Source organism: Strix aluco, chromosome 1, assembly GCF_031877795.1.
Source record: "Strix aluco isolate bStrAlu1 chromosome 1, bStrAlu1.hap1, whole genome shotgun sequence".
Taxonomy (NCBI): domain Eukaryota; kingdom Metazoa; phylum Chordata; class Aves; order Strigiformes; family Strigidae; genus Strix; species Strix aluco.
In genome coordinates, this window is record NC_133931.1 from 72,953,715 (window position 1) to 72,974,646 (window position 20,932).

General features: G+C 41.0%; 1 protein-coding gene across 2 annotated transcripts in view; it reads right to left on the bottom strand.

Moving 5' to 3' along the window:
- Positions 1 to 17,515, bottom strand: part of INO80C (INO80 complex subunit C) — a 31,858-nt gene extending 14,343 nt beyond the window's left edge. The window contains exons 1-3 of one of the 2 annotated variants that reach the window (XM_074825014.1): positions 17,239 to 17,370; positions 7,530 to 7,668; positions 5,294 to 5,404 (exon numbers count right to left, since the gene is read on the bottom strand). In XM_074825014.1, coding sequence (XP_074681115.1) covers positions 5,294 to 5,317 — 24 coding nt within the window. In that variant the 5' untranslated portion in view covers positions 5,318 to 5,404; positions 7,530 to 7,668; positions 17,239 to 17,370. Of the gene's footprint in view, positions 1 to 5,293; positions 5,405 to 7,529; positions 7,669 to 17,238 lie in introns of both variants that reach the window. The other variant, XM_074825006.1, reaches the window with a different exon arrangement.
- Between the last annotated feature and the right edge of the window lie 3,417 nt (positions 17,516 to 20,932).

Sequence of the window (20,932 nt, forward strand, 5' to 3'; positions counted from 1 at the left end):
CTCGACCCACGAGCCTTTCATTATATTTTCTCTCCCCTGCCCAGCTGAGGAGGGGAGCGACAGAGCAGCTTTGGTGGGCACCTGGCATCCAGCCACTGTCAACCCACCACAGTAACTAAGGCTACACAAAATCTGTGCTACAATAGTCACTATGCAGTATAGGTTTCTCTCCATAGGCTGTTGAATAACAACAAAGACTTTGGAATGGCTTTACATTTACAGGGTACATCTGCACTGGAAAATGAAGGTGTGACTTCAGTACAGCTGAACACGCTTACACTAATTTTACCCCAAAGAACAATAAAAACACTACAGTAAAGACTGCAGCTAAGCCATCATTAACTATGTTCATCCTTTCCCATCAACTCTTCCTCTGTTAACCTCCACAGAAGTCCATGCTGCCACCTCTTCCCATGTTACCTTCCTCTGTTCTCCTCCTCCCAGTATCCTCCTTAGCCAGGCACAGAGCAACCTTGACTGGAATTGCATGTTTTAAAAGTTGTAGACAGCAGTTCAAAGGCTTCTTATAGGACCACTTGTGCAATTTTTATCCCCTCTATAAAGTTGTGTTTATGTGCTTTAGCTGAATTTTAACTACAGCCACAGTGTGACAGGTTCGCAACCTCTATCCCTCCTGTGACAGACAGGAGTAATAGTGAGGGGTTCTGCTTCTTTTTTGCATTTCTTTTCACAAGACCATCTATTGAGTATTCAGTGCATCCCAGCTGGGTGGGACACTGTCCTCCCTGTTGGTACTAGGACCAGGTGACAGTCGCGGAGTGAGGAAGCTGGCTGAGGACTTCACTTGGTTAGGAGACAGCAAAAATTAAAGAGAGAGCAAAGACCTGCAGCAAACACTTGGGAGTCCTAAGAGGTTTGTTATAAGAGCAGCCAAGTCTGGGGAAGAGACCTGAGCTAAGCTTTGCTACCTTAACACTAGTTTCTTTTGAATAAAGCCAAACCCCAGGAATGAGCCTAGTTTGGACCCTACTGTATGTGCTGTCTGTAGTGGGAGAAAACATGCACTGGGAGGCTGCCTATTCACATACTACTTTCAATTTTAGGTTTTGGTAGATCTATTAATTTTTTCAATATATTGTTCCAAATTCCCTACCACAGATGTATTGGTTTTCACATGATTTCCAAAGATTGCTCTGTCTGTCTGGTTTTACTTAGGGAGAGGACAAGCAAAACTTGTAGACCATGGAAGCTGAATTCTTTGTTTTGGCTATTTCTAGGTAGAAATCAGCATTGTGGGGTTTGGGATGGGTGTCTGTGATGGGACTAAATACCAGGTAGAATTAGCTTATTATGAAAGTGCTCATCTGAATCGTCACGGTTTTTTTTTTTTTTTCCCCAGCAAGAATTAAAACTGCATAACAGAATGATATATGCTGAAGTATCATTTCTTACCTATTTACTTTTGGATTATATTCTGTAATATTTTTTTCATTATTTTAAACTAACAGGATTTTACAAAGTATAAAAAACATTTAAAAATATGAAACATAAAAGTCAAAGACATAAATTTGTGCATTTCTGGCATCCTATCACTGCATACCATGCATGTCATGGCTTAGAAAAAAAATGGATTTGCATATCACTGAAGGTAAACTACAATCGGCAGTGGCCACTTACATGGTAAAACAGAATTTAAAAATAGAAGTTAAACTGAACAGTGTGTTGCTAAAGCAAAACTTAAATGTGTAAGTAAATTCTGTAAGAACTGGAAAGGGAGTATCTAATTTAAGGGGGCTTCAAAACCAATACTGTGAACACTGACTTTCTCTGTCTTGTTTTCTGCAAATCATTCATTCATAAGTCAGTTTTAACACTATATTGAGTACAGTTTTTTGGTTTCGTTTCATTTTTGTGTTCAGTATTTCTCATACTCTGGCTTTGTCTTACAGTGATGACTAGGGGGTTGTATGTCACTACTGAAAAATAAGTACTAAGAGGGGTCTGGTTCTAAATCAGGCCCTCACACTTGATAATTTTGCCCCAAGCACCCAATTTGGCTTGCTGAGGAACCCTGTTGTCTCCAACCTTCAATAAATAGTTTAAACTATTTTTACTTACTTTTGGCAGCTGATTTTCATAATCACAATTATCCTACAATGACATTCTTAATTTCATTAACACTGTTGTTTTAACTCAGCCTCAGTAACGGTATATGTCCAATTATTCATGTAGTAGGGTACTTCTAAGGCAGCAATATCCAACTTGTAGCAACTTACTCAGCTTTTAGCTGTTTGCAAGTGGTATGACATCCTGATAAAGCTGTGCTATACTGCCATGGAAGAAAATGGTAATTTATAAAATAGATAATACCTGTATTTTCACTAGCAGCCAATTACAGTGAGTGAGAATGCCATGTGAAAACAGAGCACAAATGTCACTAGATGACAGCAGCGATGATATAAGCAGACTTTTCAAAATTCGGAGTAGACTTTGAATGTCAGCTATTTAACAGAGTCCCAGCTAATACTGCTCATACTGGAACATATATTAAGTTGTTTGATTAATATATTAGCTCTCACTGTATAACAAGCCTGGCATTCTGAATATTTAATTCATTTAACTTTGCATGATGACATGACAGGAGTCATTAAAACTTGAACACGTACAGTCTGGCAGAGAAAAATGCAGCTCTTTACATTGCTGGGAACAATTCACTGAGAAAGGTGTCAGAATTAGACGTGCTTAAGCTCCAGTTAAAATGATGGCTAAAAAATTTCTCATCACCAGCATATTAGCACAGTGTATTTCTGAAAGCAAACTCAGTGAAGACTCAATAACAATGTAACACTGAAGAAACAGCACTCTCTTGAACAAGATTAACTCTCCCCATGTCTGTGACAGAAAGGTTTGCTGGAAAGACTTATTCAGTAACGTGTGTAAACATGTCTGCCCCATCTGGTTGCATTTTACTTGTTCTCGGATTCAGCAGGAAAAACTTTTTCCCTTTTCCTTTCCACTCACTAAAATGAAGCCCAATACAAGTTCCCCAGCCTTTTCTCTCTCAGCATTTGGGTACATGGTAGCATTTTAGGAACATTCTCCCTTCACAGAAGGTCCTACCTTGTTTTGGGGTAGGACAAAAAATATTTCAGCTTGAAAATGTTCAAATGCCAGGCAGGGAAAAAACCTAATCTTGCATATTCACAGCAAATTTGTTCCACAGGGTACTGAAAAACTCAATTTACTAAACACAAACACTGAGTAGTAGCCAGCTGAAAATGGGTATTAAGTATGTCCTTGATTTCAAGCAGCTAGTAGGGTGGGCAAGACGATCATGCATACAGTGTAAATTGGAAGTAAATCCATTTAAGTCAATGGGTTTCATCATTGCCAACTCATCTTAAAAGACAAGGTTCCTAGTACAGGTTTCTGCTTCCATTGACCTAAAAAGTAAATCTCCCAAATGCCCAACAACAAAAATATTTTTGTTTAAATTATGACATTATCCTCAGATGCTGCTGCTGCTTTCACTTATCAAGAAAGTTGAGGGAGGGTTCTTAAAAACAAACATTAACAACACAAAGTTTGAGATTAGATTGTTGAATTATTATAATAACAGTTTATAATTCCAAGTACATGTCACTAAATGTACTTCAGCTTCTTCTAAGTGTTCCCCAGAGGACTTCTGAGTCACGTGTCAAAACTGCTTTTCTGTGTGAGACTTACAAAATCTGCCCTTCCTAAAGCAGCAGTTCTTTCCCTCTAACTTCCTGAGTATTTCTGCTGAACATCAAGAGTTAATCAGTTATGCCAATTAACTCTAAACATATGACTAAAATTTAGAAATAATCTCGCCTGATGGGTGTACAATAGGGAGGGGGGAGGTGTTTGAAGCAGGACATAGAAAATGTTTCAGTTGCAAACGAAATAAACAAAGATTATACATAAGACACATATGCTGTCCAGAAAGCAATCTGTACATTATGCTTTCGAACTTTTACACTGCTGTTTTGAGGTGAGTTAAAACATCTTACATTCCAACTGCCTTAGAAAGGCTGAATAAAATTTTACTCATGCACTAAAAGATTGGACTGTCACAAAGTGATGGATGGCTTTTCTCCTATGTTCTCTGTAGGGCATTTCAATACCATAGACTCCAAGTGCTCTTGATTAAAAGGCGACATTCTCATTTAGGGTCCCGTCACTGCCTGAACTTCAAACCATTATCATTCACCTGCACTGGTGCTTCCAGTGACAAAATACTTACCAAAATGTATAAAATACTAATTATTTTAGTCACTTTGATAGAGGTATAAAACACCCTAAAGCAAAGCTCTATTATGCTGTGGGAGGGTTTGAATTAAAAATTAAAAATGCAGCCAAAGGGAGAAAAAGATTTTAATTATGTGCCCCACCTCTCAAACATTTCTTGAAAACATAGGGGAAAAAGACCTAGGAATTTCATGACACAAGAACTCCTTTCTTACTGGTACTGCTTACTTAAGGAAAAAAAAATCCAGAAAAACTCAAGTTTACTTTGTTCTCTTCAAAATGATTAAACGTTCAAACCCAGAAAGAGACCCAACAAGCTTCAATGAAAAGCTTTGATTTCTTCTCAAGAGATTTCAGATGCCAAACATGTTTTTCCATTTAAAAACTTTCAAGCACTATGATAGACAAAGTTTTATAACTCACAGATATTTCAAGGAAAAAAATTACTATTTTCTACGGGGAAAAGCCTCAAATAAAATGTAATTGGGACACAACTGTGAATAGCTTCACACTATCCCAGAAAAGCTTGGTTTAATTTGCATTTGCCACAAAGCTCCCTTCGGCTTAAATAATTGCAAAGGATCTCTCACTTTTAGATTTCATTTGGTGGACTGGGACTATTCCTTGTTTATAACATTTGACAGTTTTCTTTATTAAGAAAATTGTAACTTGGACCGATTCAGGAGCTGAATGGCATGCTTAAGCAGCTCTGGAGCTAAAAATTTCAGTATATATGGAATGAAAAAGCATGTGATAGTTCATACTTTCACAAAGGGTAAAACTGAGCCCAACTAACAGAACATTTTGATTCCACAAGAGAAAAAAGTCTTCTAAATTGATGGGCCTTAAGACTGAAAATGGATGGAAGCATACTAGCAAAAAGACCAGAGTAAATCATAATTGAATTTTTATAAAAACTGCCAGTGCATTCCTTTCTCTATCAGAAAAATTCAGTTCAGTCAAGGACTTCAGCTAAACTGCTTCTTAAAGTTTACAATACCTCATTTGATATAGAACAGTTAAGGTCAAAGTATTTCTGGAGAAAAGACTGGAGGCTTACAATGTGCTCAAGTGCTGTTAACATTGTAATGCTGCTCAGGGAGCATATCAAAATCCCTCTGTCGAATAACAGGCTTCAGCCAAGGTAGGAGAAGGATCCAAGTCCATTCATCTGCATGTGACTGAACCAGGGACAAGGAAAGCAAAAAGATATCAGCTCCTATGGCTGATGGGAAAGCAATTCCATTCTGCAGAAAATACTCAGTTTTCTGATTCTAGTTTATTCTGTAAAACATTATCCATTTTGACAGGAAACATTTAAGTAACAAACAAAAACAAAACAACATTTCTTCAAGGAAAGGCAATTAATCAGTTTCAAGTAAAGACAGGGTGTTATCTTTCTTCCAGAGGTCTTATTCTATCTATTTTTCTTAGGAAATATAGACCTGAACTAGAATAGGCAAATTTTACATTCAGATGTTATGGACTAACTGGTAAACCAATACAGAAAACAAAACTTTACTTTTGCATTTTCCCTATTTTTTGCACATTTTAGCACTTCCTTCTATCTGTCTCAGTTGTTGCTTTAAGTAGATAAAAATTCTATTTCTATTACGTTTCTACTAACTACACCTACTGCTGCTGTGATGCATTAGTAAATACCAGCAGTCCTACTGCAAAGGCTTAGTGCTGCAGTCTAAAGTTACTCAGGAGGTTTTTCCATTTGTGTACAGGTACTTAAGACTGTCATATCCAAACACACTGTCAGAAAGACAAATGTTAGGTACACTGATGCATGGAACATTCCACTTCTAAAGCAACTGAGAATAAAAATATTCTTTCTACAAACCTTCAAAAAGTTATCAAAGGCATAATATATCAGAGAGCAGTAATTGTATCAGGTGCGCCAAAGGTCTTTAAAAGAGGACAAGAAAAGAAACTATACCTTAGTTTTTAAAAATCTTCAGACTACAAATGTCATCTTTATTGTTTGTCTCATATAATGGGACAGAAAAATCTGTCTGTACATCCTCTGAATACTACATGCACTTCCCTTCATCTAGCAAACTCAACACCAACCAGTCCTGCTTTGAATAGCACACCAGGTCTCCTGTACTCAGCAAAACTGTAGGTGCATTATCCTATGGATACCTACGTTTAACTGGATAATGAAAAAAAAACTGATGACTGAACCAAAATAAACATAGGGCAAATTCTAATTTAGATGAAAATAAGGTAATACAAGTATCTATTGTAGTTTACTTTGAGGCTGCTCAGGAGGAAAAGGGAGGAGAGAGTTGTATAGTGATGCTAATTTCAAGGGAAATTTCTGAACTATTTCTGCAGAAACATTAGTACAAGTAGGTGGTTGTTTACTCAACTACAGAAGTTCTGTGGCCATACACTCCACCCTGATACTATATATTGAAGCTGAGGAACTGCAGCACATCTGAAAAGTGCCAGACAGTTCAGTGTTTTGCATACAAACTGGTATCCCGACTGCCTTTTTTGCTGGACTTGAAACAGAACAGAACTATTAAAGACTTGACTCGTCCCCTACATTAGAATTAATGAAGTTCTGGTATCACATCCACGATTGTAGGTGAGAAGGAAACATAGTATTTAATATTCTGTGATGGATTTAACAGGATATTTTAAGAAGCTTCCCACAGTGAATTATTTAGCAAATAAAAAAATACCTTTTGGACAGATGGAAAGGAGGAGGATAAAAAGGGCGATTCTGTGGCTGCAACAAATAGGTTTAACAAAAAATAAGGAGAAAATGGAATTTCTGACTTGAGAAAATTTAAGGTCATTAATGTGAGACTCAAACTAGCATTGCTAGTTCTAGACTATGTAAACAAAGATAAGCAACTTAAGGCATAAGGACTTTCCAGCTAACTACTTTGGTTTGAGGAGCCTGAACACACTGTGCACATGCCAAGGAAAAATGGCCTTCTCCTATTCGTTTGTTGATTTTAAGAGTTAATTTTGCTGTAAGAACGTTGCGCTGTTCCTCCCAGGGAAAAGCAGTTCTACTAAAACATAAGCATTATTACAGTGTAGGGAGAATTAATACTGTCTAAATATAGTCATTGAGGTTTGGGCTTCATAAATACACTATGGGGAAAAGTACCCAACTGAGGTTCCCTGACCTGCCTATGGAAGGAGTGTATGACCACTGGTCTAGGGTGAGGACACACCCATCTTAATCACATAAATCAGTCATCTGAAATGAGACACAGGGACACTGAATCACTGAGGCCAGAAGGGGTCTTGGGAGGTCAGTAGCCCACCTCCTGTGCAAAGCAGGTCAAAACTGATCTTGGACCAGGCTGCTTCGGGCTTTATCCCAGCAGTGTTGAACACCTCCAAGGACAGAGGTTCGACAGCTCTCTGGGCAACTCTCCATCTCCCTCGTTAGAAATCAATATCCTATAAAATAGAAAATACTGGGTTTATTAACAAAAAGCTCTTTTGGTCATGAGCGGTCATATAACTCACATTAATTACTGCCCTAATTTCTGCATGTTCCATTTCAGCAGTATTTTGCTGTAGTCCTGATGGTTTCAGGGCATAAATGTAACAAAGTTTCAGGGCAGAGGGGTCATCTTTTATTAAATGTACCTGTTTATCTGGAAAATTAAGACAAGCTTCGGGATGGACTGCATACCAATACACCACTGACTCAGTAGAAAGACTTTTTAAGGCAGATAGCTTTCAAGCAGTTTCCTACTGGTTTTTAACTCTCTCCTTTCTCTTAGATGATAAGTATTTTCATAATAGTCTCTCCCTTCCCTGATTAACATCCCCCGTACTCCTGGGATTCCACTAACCTTTTCTTCAGAGATGGTCTACTTGATACATACCTAACCAAACTCTAAGCGGTTGTTCTGTATTTAGCTTGGGAAGTTGCTGCTTCATTTTCAGATTTGAAAAAATACTGATATGCTTGAAAACTTATTTGATTTTTCCAGCTGTACATTTAAATGACACTATCCATACCTGTAAACCTTGTCTGTTATGCAGAAATTATCATAGACATCTCAGCTTTTTCTGTCCTTCTCATCCTTTCACTAACTCAGAAACACATAAATCTGAGGAAGCAGTAAATAAGGCTGTTTGTGATAGGCACACTGCATCCTTATGAACACAGGGGTAAGTGGTGCTACAAGCACGCCAACACTGCAAGGGCAGAAAAGTAAAAAACCTAACTTGCTTAAAACTGTGTAGAAGGTTTCACCTCTAGGCCTGTGGATGTTTGCAAAATGAGGTATCTTTTTAAATCATGTCAGATTTTATGTAAGTCACATATCAGGCAGGTTGTGCACTGAAGCACACGGAAATGCGGTATTTTGTCTGTTTAATGAAAATTAAGGACATATGATATACATTAAATCATTTTTCTCTGTTTAATAAATGATAAGAGGACAGATATGATACCAGAAGTCTCTCTTCATGCGGTGAATCCTAGCAAGGGCCTGCAATGCTTTACAGAAGGATTTTTCTTTTAATTCTCCAAAACACTGCTTATCCTCAGCAAGGTCTTATAATCAGCAAGGACAATTTTTCTTCCTGAGTCAGACAGCACTTACATCCTGGGGCAGGATGATTATAAACCATGTAACTACAGATATTCACCCCTCCCAGAATGATGGACTCTGCTACATTTTAATTACATATTACTCACAAAATAGTTTCCTTCTATCCATTTCAAATTTGTTTCTTGAATTAAGTGATGCATTTTTATTACAACATAAATGCATGTTATTAGATGGCATGACTTTTTGGCTAGAGTTTTGGAAGGAAAAGATTTCTGATCCCTGTTTGCACAACTGTGTATTTTGCATTGAAAGTATCATTAGACAAAACATGTAACAGAAAAAAAATACCTAAAATACATAAGCAGACTGTTCTGACAAACGTGTTCAGTACCAGGCTATGGAGTCATTCTCTTTGGAACAGAGAGAGCCTCGATCCTCAGCTGTAGAGGAGAAAACATTTCCACGCTCCCCTCCCACCACACCAGACTGGCTTCCAGCCTGATAGTTAGGGTGTGTGTGGGGAAAAAGAGGGTTTAAATCCCCTCAGGCAGTGGCAGGAACAGGACTAACTTCAAGTGGAGGACACAGCAAGCACTTGTAAGGACACATGATATAAAAAGCAACTATCAGTGCCATATGTGCGACTTCTGTTCTACTTTTGAAAGAAAGGTTTTTTAATATCTGCTTTCAGAAAGGCAGACGTTCATGGTTTTGAATCCCAAGTAGAAAAAGTTGCTTAAATCTTCAGGGAGAAGTAGAACTAGGACTAGTCCACAGTATTTCCTGCTAGCTTATTTTGGTGGCATCTCACAGAGCTTGCTGGAGTTCGTAGAATCAGTTAAGGTACTTAGAGACTGACAGACAAGCAGTATGACAGCTGAAGCTGTTACTTTCCAGGTCTTCCCACAGGCAGGGACACTGGATCTACTAATGAATCAGATCTTGAACTGCTCCAGTTTTCATTTAGTTTATTATAGTAAATTAATGAAATCTACAGTTAAAGAGTATCTAAACTCATGAAATAGCTCGCTTGTAGTGGAAGAGTGGTTTTCCTTGCCACATGGTCCTGTTTCTTCCTTGTGCTACCTCCAATACCTGTTAGACCTCCCTGTATTTCAGTCCAGTTCACCAGCACAGCAGGAGACAATGGAGCTTCCTGGGAGAGGGAGAAGGTTTGGTAAATTAGTCTTCTGGCTGATGACCTCTATCAGTGGCTGAGCAGGTCTAGTGAGTACTGATGCAGGCAGCAGGAGCATGCAGCTGACACTTGTGGGGGTAGGTAGGAGTGAAGAAGATAGGAGGAGACTGGGACTCATTCCTTTTTCCTCATGAGAAGCTAATAGATTGCCTAATTGAGCCTCTTGAAGTCGCAGGTGTGCTTTGCAGTGAGACAAGACATGCTGTTCATGGATATGAATTCTGCTGTTGAGGGCCAGGTGTATTTCACAACACAGTATCACAACTTTCATGGCTTTCTGCAGGCCTAAAAAATTGTCAACGTCTCTGTTCTGTTTTCTTGCAAGGCTTAAAAAATGTGTTCAAAACCCACCCAAGCTACCAAATGAATACTTCTATTAGCCCTTCTAATCCAAAATTAATACTTTTACATAACTGCTAATGCCTTGCTAAAGCAAGAACTGAAGTTATTACCTAACACAAGCATTACACTTTACAAAAATGTGAGAAACAGTCTGAAACCTCTTCAAATCGGGAATATCTAGACAGTTAAATTATTCCAAGTTTTCTTTTGTTAATCTGAACCTTTTAATGCACTAACTGGATTCTGAGATTGCTTTTTAGGAGCACTACCTCTCAGACAAAATGTCACACTGAAGTACATACGTGCAGTGTTTTAGATTGCTCTTTCTCTTCCGAAAAATAACCTGTCCTATTTTATCACTTTATGAAAGAAGCAGTGAACCATCTTTATTATATCTCCTAAGTTTCTTGCATGTTTATTATGAATCCTAAAATTAAGTGTGATCATAGTAAGGGTCCTCATTTTCTGTTAGCTAAAGGAAAAATTGAAATTTTCTACTAGGATAATGGAGAAGGGTAAAAAACCCATGACACCAGCATACTGACACCCATAGTAAAAGTCAATACACATATGCTTTTGCCTTTCGACAACATAACACATCTGTGTTTACTCTAAATCTAAAATCTAATCACATTTGGTTGGGGGGTTGGTAATTCTCTGAGACTGGCATAGTCTGGTTTGGAAATTCACATACTTTTATGATTACAGATCATCTACAGCCTTCAATATGTGATAAATGTCAAGCAAAGTCAATTCTTAGCTCTCAGTTTTGACAGTTTCCCTTTTAATCTAGATTGCTCTATAAAAGCAATTCCCTTTTTTTAATAAAGCTAAACTTAAAACACACATAACTTTTGCCAGATTTCCCTACAAAATCTGCTACTTGTCTTTAATTATAATTTTTCTCCATCAGGAACTGGGGGGATTCTGGTTCTTTAACAGATTTGACTTTAAATGTGCAAGTGACAAAAACTGGTACCTCAGGATAATGCTGGCTCTCATTAGTGGACTGCCTGAAAATAAGCCCTTTTTTTGGAAGAGTACAAAAACCCCATGGAAGAAGAGATGCTTAATATTTCAGCTGTTCACTGTCTGCTTTGTTGCAGAAAGTACCTTTGTGGACACGTGTCTGAAAGGATTAGGAGATGTAAGCGGTGACCCTCTGAGTGCTCCACATAAAGAACTGAAAGTTTGGGGGATTTTCAGCGCTCTGTGGTCTGGTGACATGCAGTGTGATGCCGGAGTATGTTACCTATCTGTGGGACAGCAATCCTAATTCAAACACTACCTGCTAAAACTCTTGTTAAGACATGGCAATTTGTTTTAAACTGGCTGCTAGTTTTATAAGAACCAAAACTCTTGGGTAGGGTTATGAATAAGTGCGAAAGTGGCTGAACTGGAAGAGCTCACCTCAGCAGTTCTTATCAGTAACTAGCAACTGACTGCACCGTATCATGATATCTATACTTTATCCAATGGAAGTGTCATTTCAATCAATTTAATTAGGTTTGAGTTAAGTTAACAACCCCTGAGAGCACATTGTATCTTTTAAAGATACTGTTCCAGGCAAGCAGTAGATTCAGATTGGCACTGCTTCATTGGTTAAATTCATGTATTTTCAGTTACTGTCATGACCTTAAGGTTGAGAGATTTTAAAAAAAAAAAAAAAAAAAAAGTGTAGTCTAGAGCATAATGATGTGACAGTTTTTTAATAAACTGGCAAATACATATGTACTTACATCTCCCTACTATCATGCTGTATAAGGGTCCTGCTGTCTCTTTCAAGGCAGGTGGACTGATGAGAAACACAACTTGTTTATTACAGTTCCAACTACAAAGGAAAATAATGCTTTTCTGTTACAGAAAGTCTTATATGGAATAGCATTATAATAATTAGAATAAATTTACTGTTATACTGATTGGAGTAAACAAGGTCTGAATTTGTAAGTAGGCAATTTTTAATTTCAGATCAGAAAGTTATTATACTGTGACGCACTAGAGGAGGTACTTCTCCCAGAACATGGTGAGAGCAGCAGTTCAGCTCACTAGTTGTTGTGGTACTCACTGATTCTGTAGTTAAACTCATTCTCCCTAACCTCATTTTTCAGGAAATTACAGCCAGATCAAATGGACTCTTTAAAAGAAAGTTATTTTAAAATTGATTTGATGGTTTCCTACTTACAGTGATGGGCTTGGTAAAATAGCATAACAGGAAAATTTATTAAATTTACTGATGGTTTAGAGTGCAGTTCCATGCCATTTATGTACTAGGGTAAACTCTGTCTTTAGTGGACAGCTTCTGAGTACATAATAGTAACCATGTTAATATGTATATATTTAAGTCTTCTTATTGAACTGACAGCTGTCTATCAGAACTCTAATCTGATGATCTTCAGTTCGGTTATATGTAAAATAAAAATGGAGTTCTAAACATATCAGAGTCGCTCCTTTTATTTTCATGTTATTCATGAAAGGAGCTTATTTAAGAGGCCCATAACTTTAAACCCTTCTATTTTCTAATATTGTTGTATACCTTCTGTTTTTAAGCATAGAACAAGAAATACAGAAAGTGTTAAGTATACATGAGAGCAGATTACATAAAATGAAAGCTGCAAGTAGTACTGCTGCAATATTCACAAATAAAGATAAAATCAATATATTTAATAATTTAACTCTTAAATACCATTGCAGAAGAGGAAGTTCAGTTTTCTGAATGGTACCAAGACCTGCTGTTGCTACAACGATGGAGAGGAAGGAAGCAGAAAAGCATTCTCTGTATTTCTGTACTTTAGCAGTTTACATCAATTCAAAATGTAAGACGAAACACGATGTCATTCTCAAAGTGAGGCGTTTACTTCGTCACCTAAGTCTGAAGTTGTTTCACAAATAATGTAAGCAAGTATACACTTACCATAATATTTAGCATATTTTCTCTCTTTAATTGTCTTCTGACAAAACCAGAGACTTTTTTTTCCCCAAATCTGTCTCTGCAAATTTTATCTTTAAAGCTTGCTAGCTGTCATGGGCAAGCATTACGTTTCATCAATTACATCCTGATGTAGAATATACTCTTTTAAAAGCTTTCTGTTGCTGTATAATCTATAAAAATAGTGGTGTGAACATTAAGGTAGAGGAATTGGTGGCATTTTAAGATCAGTGTCAAAGACTCTATCCTAGGTTAAGTGATAGTAATTAAAAAGACGGAAGACCTGGAGTCTGCACAAGAGCCCGCGATGGAGCTGAACCAGCACAGCCGCTATTGGGAATCACAGGGCGAGGACACCTCACTGAACGGTGCTATGTAAATCACTAAACAGCACTGGTTTTGACACATGAAAGTTACAATTTAATATACACAATAATCCTAAACGTTAAAAATCTTCTGCTGAAGCAAAGACTGAGGTATTTTTCAGTGGCACAACTGCATGGGAGGAATAATTGTGTAATGCTAATGAAAGTGATGTAATCAATTTGCAATCATGCTTTCCTGTAAACTTGCTTTTAATTTCACATTTGGTAAATACAGGCATTATATCCAAAAAAGCACATGTCTCCTTCTGTAGACGTGAGTGACAAGCCCTATGTGCAACGTGCTTCCAAAACAAATATGACTCAATACCTTTGGGTCGGTAACTCATACAAATGATGAAGAATGTTTTTTGGTAATGTTCCTAAAGTATATCTTAGAGAAAGTAGCAATTCATATGTTGGAGAAACATAATCAAAATTGGGTTTATAAAAATCTGTATGCTGTGTGATAATTGTGCCCTCTTGCAGGATACACGCAGTTACTGAAACTAGTTGATTACGTTGCTATACTTAAACAAAACTGTTGTATAAAAAAATAAACCACATTTTTGAAATCTACAGTTTTACCAGACCAGCATGTCTTTCAGTGCGAGCACTGCGAGAGCTACTTGTGACGTAAATCGTGTGAAAGAAAAACAAACCATATGATTTATGGAATTTACAAAAACCCCTTTTTGTTTAATTTCACAGTGACAGAATCACAGATGTGGGTAAATTCACAGTTGGCACAATGGGAGGTGTAATTTCATGCAGGCCAGGCACAAGGTTCTCAGAAGTTACCAGTTAATATAATGGGGAGTACCCAGATCGTAAATTGACCCCTCCAAGTAGTTAATAACCTCTCAGTAGGGATCCTCTTACCTATAGTTTGCTAGTTAACCAAGGAAATAATTCACTATTTCTCTATTTATTTCACAATGTCAGTTTACTTAAAATAGGAACCATTTAGTGCAGAGCTACGGCACTATATATTTGTCTTCTTAAAGGCTGAAAACAGGCTGTAAAAGGCTGTTAAAAATATCAGAGGGGTTAATTAGGAAAGTGAGCAGTCAGAGGAGTAACAAGTGCTACCTCCAAACTTGTGCTGAAAGTGGTGTGTATTTAAAGGTGTGTACCTGTCAGACTGCCAAATGAATGTCACTTGTTTGGAGTTAAAAAATTAAACTAAAATAAAAATCCCACAATGACTGGATACTTGATATATAATATATTCAGAAAAAGTATTTAAAATTCAGGGATGACCTAGTCCCTGATTGGCTGAGCCACTTAAAGACTGGTTAAGTTATAAAATAGAGCGTTAAGTGCTTGTTGACTGGCTACAGTCTCAATAGCTCAGCAGACTAGAGTGTTTCACTGTGTCACAGGTTTCCTTATCCAGAAAAAGTACATTACTCAGCAATTAACTAAGGACATTATAAGGACTTCTGGAGATTAAGATTAAATAAGGTACTGTAGAAGAAAGCGCCCAATGATCAATGTTTCTAACTCAAAAAAATGCAAAGCCCCCATTTCATTTCTGTTTGAACTGGCTCGCTCCAGAGCTAGTCAGCAACATTGAATATGATTGCTAGAAAATCAACGAGCTGTTTCTTGTCCCATTCCTGAGGTTACATGTTTTCTGAGACTCATTTTTTTTTTCTTTTCCTCATGGGATTGATCTGCACTGCTGAAGTCAGTGAATGCGTATGCTGACTTGGACATAATGTTGAGAAATTACTTCTTCCTCCACTGAAATTGCTTATGAGAAGAATTGCAAAAACTGTTTATCACACACTATCAAAACTCAATTTGAGTAAGAAATCATGGATGGTCTCATAATACTGGAAGCTGTCCACAGACTTAAGTTTGGTGTGAACTTCAGAAAATAGTTTTAGAGGCTGAAGGGTTTGGGGAATTTTTTTAAATATATTTTATACACATTTAAATTATATACAAGTATACAATGTTTTATATCTGCATACACATACACACACAAGCACACATGCACAGAGCAGTCCCCTCCTGGGAAATCCAGACTGTTACCTCTAGCAGACCTTGAAAAAGTTGTCAAATGTGATCGTGCCAGGCAGTAATTTTTCACAGTTGCAGTGCAGTTTATTAGCTACATTAAGCACCATGGTTCATACTCCCTCTCTTAGAGATAAGCCCACCAGAAAAGGAAAAGAAACTATGTGACTGCCACAGGGTTACAAGAGCATCATTCAGAATGAGGAAAGGTTTGTGTCTGTGCTCTGGTGTGTGCACAATAGCTTTTAATTGTCTGGAGAGAAGATCTGATGAGAAATGCAGAAACGTTCCTGCAATCTGATGGCTCATGTGAAAATAAGCAACCTAACTAGCAGTAGGGTGTACTTTGTAGCTATAGAACTGTGATAGTACATTAAATACTACTGAGAAGAATCATTGGGGAGGAACCATTTTTTTCCAACTCTTTTTCGATCACTTTAGCTACCAAAATCTTTCTAAAAGAAGTAATCCAAGACATACTGCATCTAAAATCTATAGAGATGTTACCTACACACTGACTCTGAACCTCTTCCAGAGCTTAATTTTGGAGCATAAGATGCTACCTCATGATCAAGGGGGCAGGTGTCATCAGCTGGGGATGCGTCTGTGGAGCTGCACGGTGGTGTCACATAGTGCAGAAATAGGGGCTGTGCTACCCACTGCGAATGGGGGTAGAAAGTTAGGAAAAACTCACATTAATAGCCCCTCTCCCTCCTCCAACCCTGTTCCCCACAACTCAGGCTACATCTTCATTTCACATTTAGCTCAGGTCCACTTAGCTCAACCGAGAGGCCATAAAACAAAATTGTATTTGAGCTGCACACAACAGCTGTTAAACTCTACTCGTTCAAGCGCTAGTCCCTCCTCGACAACAGATCAACTACCTCAAATTAAAATCATCATCATGCACAAGCAGGTTTGTGCACGTAGGTGTACAGAGAGCTGAGGTATGGCATAATGTCTGGTACAAAGGAAGCTACTGAAGGCAAGCATGGGGAAAAATTAACAACTGCAAGACGGTTTGATCAGAAAGTGCCAACGCATACAACGCCGACAGCCAAGTGATTGTAACCACAGCTATAACCGAATCTCAGTGGAGTTTTGCTTTAGTTTCACACCCGACTGAAGACGGCATGACAACTGTACTGCCGGTTTAGCTGTATACACGGAGGGGACACAACCTCCACGCTACAGGGGGACGAAAGAAGAGGCCTGAAACTCGGCGTCCGAACGCCTGGAACGAAACGGCCAACCCGAGGGCCACCGCGGCCCCCCAGCTCAGCCTCAGGCCCCCGGCGGCCAGCCCTTCCCTGAGGCTCGGCAGCATACAGCGGGGCCGCGGGCGGGACTGGCGAGCAGGAGGCAGGGGGGCCGTGGGAGGCCCGGCGGGAGGCGGCGGCGGCAGGCCGCGGGGCGGCCGGGGGTACAGCAGAGGCAGCGGTCCCCGTCGGGGGACACGACACGCCGAGGGGGATGTAACAGCCACACCGACCTGCTCACAGGCACCGCGCGCGCGCGCGCCCCTCACCCGCCTCCCGCGAGCAGGCGCGCTAGGAGGAGGCGGTCCCCGCCGCGCATGCGCGCTGGCCGCCCCGCGCCCGTTACCTGCGGGCCGCCCGGCACCGTCGCTTTCTTTTTCTTAGCAGGGCCGCTGCCGGTGCCCGGGCTCGCCGGGCGCTTCTTGCTACGGGCCGGGCCGCCGGCGGGAGAAGAGGCCGCCGCGGGGATCAGACTCGCCATCTCTCCCAGCCCCTCCGCGCCCGGGCTGAGCTCGTCGGCGATGGGGGGGCGGGGCAGAACCGGGACAGTGAGAGAGGGCGCGAGGGAGCGCGCTCCCCCTCCCCCCTCCCGCCACGCCGGGCTCGAGGGCAGCGCGGCGCACGCGCAGGGCGCTGGCCGGCGGGGCTGCGGCGCTGCGGCCGGGCATGCGCAGTAGCAGCGGCGTGGCGAGGCCCGCCCCTCCCCCGGCCGGGCTGTGACGTGGGGGGATGTCACAGCGGTTTGGGCTCCACTCGTGAGGGTTTGCACCGTGGGCGTGCGCGTCCGCTGCCTTAGCAGCTGGGGCGAACCTCGTAGGAAGTAGCCTGTATGCTCACTGCTTCCCCCCCCGCCGGTCCTGCGGTAGCCCGGGTCCCTTCCGGAGGCCTGGCTGTGGCGGCAGAGCCGGCCCCGGGGGACCTCGCCTCGCCTGGCTGCGCGGGCCCGGGCTCGGGCTGGCGCCCGTGGCCGTGGGAGGTGACAAGATGTGGCAGGCTTTGGGTTTGCTAACCGTGTAAGTGTGCAAGGCTGGGGAAGGGCGCTGTCACCCGAGTCCTGTATATCACAGAGGCTTTTGAGTCTTGCAGTGCGAAATCATTTGGGAAGTGTAAAATAAAAAGCTATTTGGGAGACAGGGAACCTAGACCATGCACGGTGTGAGCATGGGAGTACTGCACTGCATTTGCAGGCAATTGTTGTCTTAAGCCTGCCCAAAGTGAGGTAAAGTTTATGCAAAACGCTTTCAGACCATGAGAAGGGTCTGTGAGTCTGAAATGTGTCAGCTTTTTCCAGTTGCCTTGATAAAACATGCAGCTGGCTTTAATTGCTTCCCCTCAGTTCTAAGATCATGAGCTCTGAGAAGCCTACTGATAAGTGTTGTATGTGATTGTCCACACTTAAACTGTATAATCTTTTTAAATGCAAGTTGCAAGTAATTACACTTGTCATTGAAGGTTTCAAAATATGACTACAGATAGCTGATAATTAATGCCTTTCTGGGTAGCTCATACTGTCAGATTTGGTTGTTTCCACTCTGTTTTGACATGGTAACCTGGTCCAGCAATTTTTCTTGTTGGAATCTGGAGTAATTTTGCACCAGAGTGATGCACCAGAATAGATTTGTAGTGATTCAGACTGTGCTCCAAAGTGTTTTCACAGTCATCTTTTTGTCTGTGCTGTTTCATTCCCTACCCCAGAGAACTGGTTGGTGGTAATACGGGGCTGCAGACAGTTCTCAAGCTGCTTGATGGCTGTTAAACTGTTTTTAGCTTCTTTATGCTTGCGTGCACCTGCATTCAACATACTGGTCAACTTATTACCACGTTTCTTTGAGCCACCTCTATGCAAAGCCTGACTACTAGGTTTCTAGCAGCCACTGTATGAGATTCTGCCACAGCACATGCCTTGTGGAGAGGCACGGGTCCAAGAAGTTGATATTCAGGCGCAAAAATTAGGTCGTGTTTATAGACGGTGCTGTAATGAGGATTGAGCTTGGTCACAGTAGGGGTGCCAGGCAGTGCTGTGTAAAACAAAAGCTTTGAAGGTGGCCTGAAAGAGAGTTGAAGACAAAAGCCTGGACTTCCAGGCTGTGTTCCAGGCACCTGTGTATGTAGCAGAAAAGCAGGACAAGATTTGCTTTCCAGAGACATAAGCAAGGCTTTGTACAAACATCCAAGACCCATCTCCTCCTTTCCAACTGTAGTTGCTGTCGTTCTGTCTGAGCGTGCAGGCTGCCAGCAGCGCTGCAGAGCAGACTGGTAGACATGATTGCGTTTGCCCTTAGTGGCTGTTTGAGGCTGATGTGTGCTGTGCAGTGTGTGTTTTTTCTTGCTTCAGACAACAGCCTCCTGTCACATGACCAAGATGGTGACCTGAGTTTGAAATTAGCAGGGACACTGGGAATTGCAGGGGAGTCACATCCCCTGACAAAGCCAAATCTGCTTTGCTGTGTGCTCAAAGCGTTGATCTTGTCTTAGTCAGCCTTTTTTCGTTCCCAGGGCTGGGTCCCATCTCTTTCCCACGCACATGCTGTGTGCTCAGCTCCCAGGCATGCACAATTAAAAAGAAAGCGTACCTTATCATAGGAGTACTTTTACTGAGAGGAGCATCTTTAATGCTGCTGCAGAGTAGATGTTGCATGTGAATCATGCAGAGAATTAAGGTGCTGCATCAGTGAAAGTTTTTAAATAGCACTTAGCCAGGCATTTTCTTATCTGTACCCGTTTGTATCAATCAATTTACTAAAAACAAAATCCCAAGGCCCATGCGTATTGCAGCAATATTAAGTACAGTGCAATTTCACACGGTACCAAATGCTTTACAATCCCAGAAGACCTACAATTCATTGGAAAATAGCAATAATGGCAATGTAAACGGTGAGAGTGTCTGCAGGGGATGAGTAATAGAATTAGGGATGTGGGAAGGGCTGTGGAGTTGCAAGGCTGCCTTCTCCCCACTCCTTGAGTGGCTGTCCACACCCAGCCCTGCTGAAAATTAAGAGGTGGTGTTCTGGTGAATAAGTGCAATATGTATCTTGCTAGGTTCCTGTTACACACTTAAACGGGCAGTTGCTTTGCCATACAGATGAGGGCTCGCCTGAAGAAGTGCAAATTGCAATTGCTAGTCTGGCTTGGTGTGATGTGGTTCTTCCTGCTGTTTGTTCTGAACCTGACTTGAGGTGAACACTGTTTCCCTCACTAGTACTGCAAGGTCTATTTTTTTGTATGCTGCCTTGTTAATAAGAAAATGAAATACAGCTCAGCAATAACCCTGCATGCTCTTTGATGTTAACAGTCACCCACCTGCCTGTTAGTAAGTCTCAGTGAACTGGAAAGGTTCCTTGTACTTTTCATGATAATACGTGAGGAAAAATGCAGGAGTCTCCTGAATTAGGGAAGAAGATCTCAGGTATCCTATCCCAGGTTTGTGAGGTGGGGTTTTGGTTTTGTTGTTTGGGTTGGTTTTGTTTTCACCCTTTGACTGGATGAAAATTGACCACTAATGATAGTTTTCTCATCATGCAGCAAGGATTACTTCAGTGTGAAGTTGTTGAGGCGTATGAAGGGTGGTAGGTGCCTCATGATTAGGATAATTTAAGATTTTTCTTTTTTTCTTAATCGAGGAAGAAGGTGATGAGAGAAGAAAATGCTTGGAAAACCAGCAGAAGGATCTTTAGCACGAGTTAGGGTGAAGCAGAGTAGGGAGAGCGAGGCCCCCGGCAGCCACGCTCTGCCCCTGCGCAGGCTGTGTCCGTGAGCTGCGGGGGTCGTGGGAGGGCCTTGCCATGCAGGTGGCTCTGCGAGGCGTGACATGAGCCGCCGGGACAGCAAGGACTGACCTGGAAGGGAGGATGGCCTACCACTATGAACGTCAGCAACGTGTATCTGGAGGTGCAGGGAAAGCTGACGGAGAAGATCCATAGGCAGAAATGGTTGGGGCAGCATACGCTTCGTCGGAGCTGCTCCCTGCGCCAGCCCCAGGAGCGGCTTCCTAGGGAGTAGAGAGTTGTGCCAGCTCCCTTCCTACTGGTACTGGTGAACTG